This window comes from Ursus maritimus, unplaced genomic scaffold, assembly GCF_017311325.1.
Source record: "Ursus maritimus isolate PB19 unplaced genomic scaffold, ASM1731132v1 scaffold_25, whole genome shotgun sequence".
In the NCBI taxonomy this organism is placed as follows: domain Eukaryota; kingdom Metazoa; phylum Chordata; class Mammalia; order Carnivora; family Ursidae; genus Ursus; species Ursus maritimus.
In genome coordinates, this window is record NW_024425008.1 from 4242193 (window position 1) to 4247904 (window position 5712).

The 5712-nt window shown below is 62.4% G+C and overlaps 1 protein-coding gene across 1 annotated transcript; it reads right to left on the reverse strand.

The window, feature by feature from the left end:
• Nucleotides 1-2140: 2140 nt before the first annotated feature.
• SLC25A47 (solute carrier family 25 member 47) lies at nt 2141-5434 on the reverse strand (the record flags this gene model as incomplete). The annotated part of the gene is made up of 5 exons (XM_040641241.1): nt 2141-2433; nt 2737-3049; nt 3710-3892; nt 4633-4704; nt 5036-5434. Coding segments are annotated over 5 exons (1248 nt in total), but the record flags the coding sequence as incomplete, so codon positions are not given.
• Nucleotides 5435-5712: the final 278 nt, after the last annotated feature.

Below are 5712 nucleotides of genomic sequence, written 5' to 3' on the forward strand. Positions count from 1 at the left end.
GGGGGGGCTGGCTAGGAGCAGGGAGCACACAGTTCAGAACAAGAACAAAGAAGGGGGCTCCCTGCCATCAGACATGCAGCTCTCCCAGGGAGTTCTGTGCCCCTTGGCCCTTCACAGAGGCGCATGATTCTCCTGTCGGCTGTGGGAGGCCTGGGGACACCACCCTGTATCTCCCACTTGAAATTTCAGGTGCAGCCTGGACTTCATTAAGGTGGCCACGGTTAATGGGAAGACCCAGCTGGGCCCGCCTTCTCTTCCCCATTTCTAAAAGAGGGGGCTGGGTCAGCCCTCCAAAGGCCTTGCCACCTAGAGAGCATTGAGGACCTGGGACCTGGCCTTCCTGCAAAGCCATTTCGCCAACGTGGGCCGGGCTGGCATCTCCAACCGGAGTCCCCACGCTCCCCAGCTGTGACTGGCAGAGCCGGGAGTGCTGCCAGTAACTCTCCTTGCAAGGCTAAAGCAAATGGGTACCAGTCGTCTTGCCAAAAGTGGACGTGGGGTCAGGGTTTTGATGAATTCTCAACATTTTGTTAGCTGGTACCCTTTTCCCAGCACCTGGCTAGAACGCCAGCATCTTTAACTTGAAGCTGGATGAACTTCCTGAAATCTAGGGCAGGACTTCCTCCATTCCACACCCCCTGAGCACCTACTATGTGCTAGGCCCTGTGCTGGATAGAGTCCAAATCAGACGTGGGTGCAGTGGGGTGTCAGGGGTGTGGGGCAGATGAGTGACCAAAACAAGGAGCTAGGGCCCCATGGGAGCCTAGAAAGCAGCCTAGTGGTCAGGCTGGGAGAGCTTCCTGAAGGAGGTGATGCCTGGGATTCGGAGTTAGCGAGGCAGAGAAGGGGGAAGGGTATTCTGGCGGAGAACGCTGGGTGTAAGTAAATACAGTATGACAGGAGCGGACTGGGACCGGAAGGTCCACCCACGTGTTCTGGGAAAGAGTTTCCAGAACACAAGAGGTCCTTTGGTCCAAATACATGGTCAAGGCCAGTGTCCGTGAGTGAGGATAATCGAGGCAGGTGTTGGCCGGCTTTACCAGAGCCCTGGCCCCTGAGAGCCCCCGTGACTGGAAGCCGTGTGGTGCCAACTAGAGAACTTGAGAAGTGTAGACGCCAGTCCACCCACCACCCCCGCCACAGCGGGCAGGCCCAGCTCCCTCTGAGCTGTTTGCTCACTGGTGTCAGGCTGTTGTGATGACCTGTGCAAGGGACCTGGCACCCAGCAGTGTTCAGGACGCACCACCCCCTCCCCTCCCTCCTCCAGGCCCCTGTGGAAAGGTGGCTCTCAGCCAAATGTCCGGGCAATGGAGGGACCAGAACCATTTCGCTCAGAAAGGGGTGGGTTTGGGATGAGGGTGGTGAGGAGAGCAAGCCTCGTGCTGAGGTTGAATGGCCACCTGTGACGGGGCTCAGCGCCCCAAAGGCCAAGGGAGTAGAGCCAGCCGGAGTGCTGGGCCTCAGTGTGCCAATCTGCATGGTGGGAACATCGGCCACACAGTCGTGGAGGGCTGGGCCTCTGAGGATGTGCTGATCGCCCGCCCCACAGACCACAGCGCAGCACCACGGACCAATCTCCGAGATAGTTTACTGTCAACAGCTCCCCGCTGAGCCTCCGGGACCTGCCCGCAGGGCAAGGGTGCGTGAGCAGGTGTGGCCCCACGCCGGCCATGGCCGTGCGGTCAGTGCCCTCTCCGAGCAGCCAGTGCCGGGCCAAGCGGTCCGGCGCACGAGAGCTCACTGCACAGCCGAGGGCAGCCGAGGGGGGGGCCTCGCAGGGAGGGCGGCCGGGTGCCAGGCCGAGGGACCGGGTGGAGGCGCGGGGGTGCTGTGAACGCGGGCGGCAGGGAGGGATGACAAGCGCAAACGACTCCGTGTGACGGACGTCCTCATCCAAGAGGCCCAGTCCTCCCCATGTGACCCTCAAGCCAACCCCAGGCTGACGGCCGACGGCCCCTTGACCTCCTTGCGGTGCGGAGCCGCGCGGGCGAAGCCCCAGGCACGGCCGGCTCTGGCTCGGGGCGAGGGGGGGGTCCGGCTGTCCTGGGTGGCGGCCCGGGGGGCCCAGACCCCAGCGCTCGCCCGCGCCTCTTCCAGCCACCGGGACCTCTGGAAGCCGCCGGCCGGCCAGCCCCCGGGGCGTCGGGGCTGGCTACGTGGACAGGCTCCGGACGAGCCTCAGCACGGCCTCATAGGCCACAAAGACCACCATGTTGACAGGGAAGGCACGACAGCAGTTGAGCGTCAGCCCCTTGAAGAGGACCCGCAGCCCCTGCTCCCGAACGCTGGTCACCACGCAGTGCAGAAGGCCCCGGTAGCGCCGCTGGCCCTGCCCGTCCGCCTGCAGGCGTGACTTGATCACGTCCATGGGGGTGGCCACGGCCCAGGCCAGGACCCCGGCACAGCCCCCGGCCACCAGCACGCCCCAGACATCTGCAGGGAGAGAGCCGAGAGCGCCTCAACCGCACGCCAGCCGGGGACACCCAGGAGGCCAAGCGGGGGCCCCCCGGAATGGAGCCCAGGGCTCGCGCCACCGACGGGACCTGTGCGAAGCCACGCGGCGGGTCTGCCCTGACTCCCGGTGTGGAGGGCACTGAGGTGGCCCCCTGGGGAGGCTCTGTGGCACCCACACTTGGCACGACCGCCTCCTCTCCCGGCCCCGATGCCCACTGTGCTGGGCCCGACCCCGCCTGCCAGTCCCCGGACCCCGCCTGCCAGGCCCCGGGCCCCGCTCACCTGGCTGGCTGTGGCCAGTGGGGGTGAGCTGCTCGCAGAGGAGGGTGTAGGACAGGAAGTAGGTGGCAAAGGAGTGGCCATCCCGGAGGAGCAGGGCCGAGCTGCCCTTGTAGAGGCCCCGCAGCCCCTCCTCACGGGCCACCGTGGCCAGACAGTGCAGTGGCCCTCGGTACTTGGGCCCAGACACTGAACGGGAAGGGGGCGCCGGGCACAAGGGGGGTGCAGCCGAGGGCCACGAGGCCGAGGGGCGCCGCTGCTGCGTCTGCGTCTGCAGGCGGACCTTGGCCACCTCAGTGGGTGAGGTCAGGAACACCTGCCGCAGAAGGAGCCGGGGTAAGGAGGCGCACCTGCTGCCTGCACCCTGCTGGGCCCACCCTGCCTTAGCCTCGTGTTGCCCACGGCAACAGCTGGGGCGCACCGCCGGCCCACCAGTCACGGTGCAGCAGGGTTCAAAGCCAGGGCTTGCTTCTGCCGCACACGCCACCGGCACAAAGCGGGCCCGACACACGATAGGTGTTGGGTAAACATCTGTGACTCGGGTTCATGGAAGTATTGATCACATAATTAACATGTGAATGACATTCATGTCCTGTGTAATTAATATAAGTAGTGTAAGAAAAATACAATACTAAATGTATTTAATAACATTCATAAGTAACATAATATTCCTGATAATACTGGCTGCCATTCTGTGGGGGCTCGTGCCTGTCAGACTCCGTGCTGGCGGCTTACACCCATAACCTTACTTGACCTTCACCACGCCTCTTAACTAATGAAGAGACAGAAGCTCAGAGAGGCTCCCTAGCTTGCCCAAGGTCAACTGAGCCCTCACCCACAGCATCCCGCCCTCATCCAGTCTCCGCACTGCCCCAAGCCTCGGTTTCCCCCTCTGTGGGGCTGGGTGGCCTCTCACGGGGTTCTCTCAGCCTCTCCCAACCCCGCAGTCCTCCCCCCGCCCCCCCACCCCACTCACGCGGACCAGGCCAGAGGCAAATCCCGACAGTGTGATGTCGGTCTTGGCGGGCTTGGCGTCGGGGCTGCCGTAGCGAAATCGGCAGATATGCGCAAGGCAGTGGCGGTAGGTGCCGAAAGACACGGACGAGACCAGGGACACGGTGCACACGGGCAGCGAGAGGCCTCGGTAGAAGCCCCGCACCTGGCGGGCAAACAGACAGGACCCGAGGGCCCGAGTCAGGCCAGAGGTGCAGACCGGAAGAGGGCTGCCCAGAGGGGCCCTGGGCCAAGGGACCTGGGTCTCAGTCCTGCTCTGGCCTCCCTGGCCATGGGACCTCAGGCCAGTTTCTTGCTGCCAAGGCTCTGTGACCTAAACTGGGGATCGTAACACTCCAGTTTCGAGGTTATGTGAGGGACTGAAGAGACAGAGGGCCAGGCTGGACCTAGGACAGCTATTTGATGATGATGGTGATGACGATGTTGAGTAGCATGCTTTATTGTTGCTGTTTCTTCATTTTTCATCCCTGGCCAGCATCAAGCCCCAAGCTCACTTTGGTAAGTATCCCTGAGTCCCTCCTCTGGACCTGGCTCTGAGCTGGACGCTGGGGACACCTAACAGCTCTGCCCAGCACAGCTTTCAAGGGGTGCCCAGCCTGCAGGGGACAGAAATGCAAACACTCAGGGTCCCTCCCTGACCCTCAGAGGCCCTAGATGCCACCTGTGGACCCTCTCCTGAAGGCAGGACCTCATTCTGAGCACCTTCTATGTGTGGGACGCCTGGCTCTCATCCTCAGAGAAACTCAGCAGGTCAGTACAATCATTCCCATTTGGAAGGTGACAGAGCTGAGCTCAGACAAAGCACCCCCTGGCTGGTTGGGAACGGCCAGCCTGGGCTCTGAGGTCCTGACATCCTCCTGCCCATTACCCTGGGCCCCGGCCTACCTGCTCTTGGCGGTACGTGTCCCAGACGCAGTGCCAGATGCCCCTGTACTTGGGCTCTGTCTGGATCTTGACCTGTGAGAGAAGTGGACTTCAGGAAAGGGTGGCTCCAGGCTGATGGCAAGGTCAGTAGGGCTGGGGGGGGACGCGCCAACACCTTGGTTGTCATAGCTGTGCTGACTGACTGTGGGCAGAGCGGGGACCAGGAGTCCCGTGTAAGACAAGAAACCCGACGCGCAGGTGAGAAGATGGGCTGACACGGCCCTGAGGAGCATGGGGAGGGCTAGTCTGGTTAGCAGACTGGAAAGGTCTTCTGGCCACGGATGGATGCAGGAGACTTGGAGGGCAGCCTAATCCCAGCCAGGGGCCTTCGGACGGGCAGTGGAAGCCTGCCTATTTGCCGTACCTTCACCGTGTCCAGAGGGTAGCCCACAGCAACACCGCAGACACCTGGAAGGAGATCAGAGGGACCAGGTAAGGAGCAGGAGCTGCCTGATGGTGTCTCACGGAAGGAGTCGGGGTGAACCCCGACCAGCTCCCGCTGAGAACAGACACACACTTCTTGTCCACACCGCGTCTCATCAACCCTGAGCGCGTTGATGCAGAGAAGGACACTGAGGCTCAGGCAAGCGGCTAACAGTTTCTCCTTCTGTGGCTTAGCCCAGCAGTGCCTCGTGCCGAAAGCCAGGGACGCATTTTGGGGGAGCCTCTGTTTCAACACTTGCTGGGCCCTGTGTCCAAGCCAGGCAGCTCTCGTCCTCAAGCCTGTGAAGGGTCTGTCTGCCTTTCGGCTGCGGGGTGTGTGTCAGGAGGAGAGGCACAGACCCCAACAAAGGCCAGGAGGTGGGAAAGCCCAGGTCACCCAGGGCTCTGTGAAGGACTGCCTGGAACCACAAGTCTGCATGGAACAGAGTGGGATGTGAGGCTTCCTAGACCAGGGCCCTCTCCCCGCAAAGAGCCAGTGCCACCATCCTGTTCCTTTCTCCTTTCCTGACACCAGAGCCTCAATGCCCCAGCACTGCCATGAGGAAGCCAGAAAGCCACAGAGCCCTGGGGGCGACCTACATACATACCGTGGGGGCG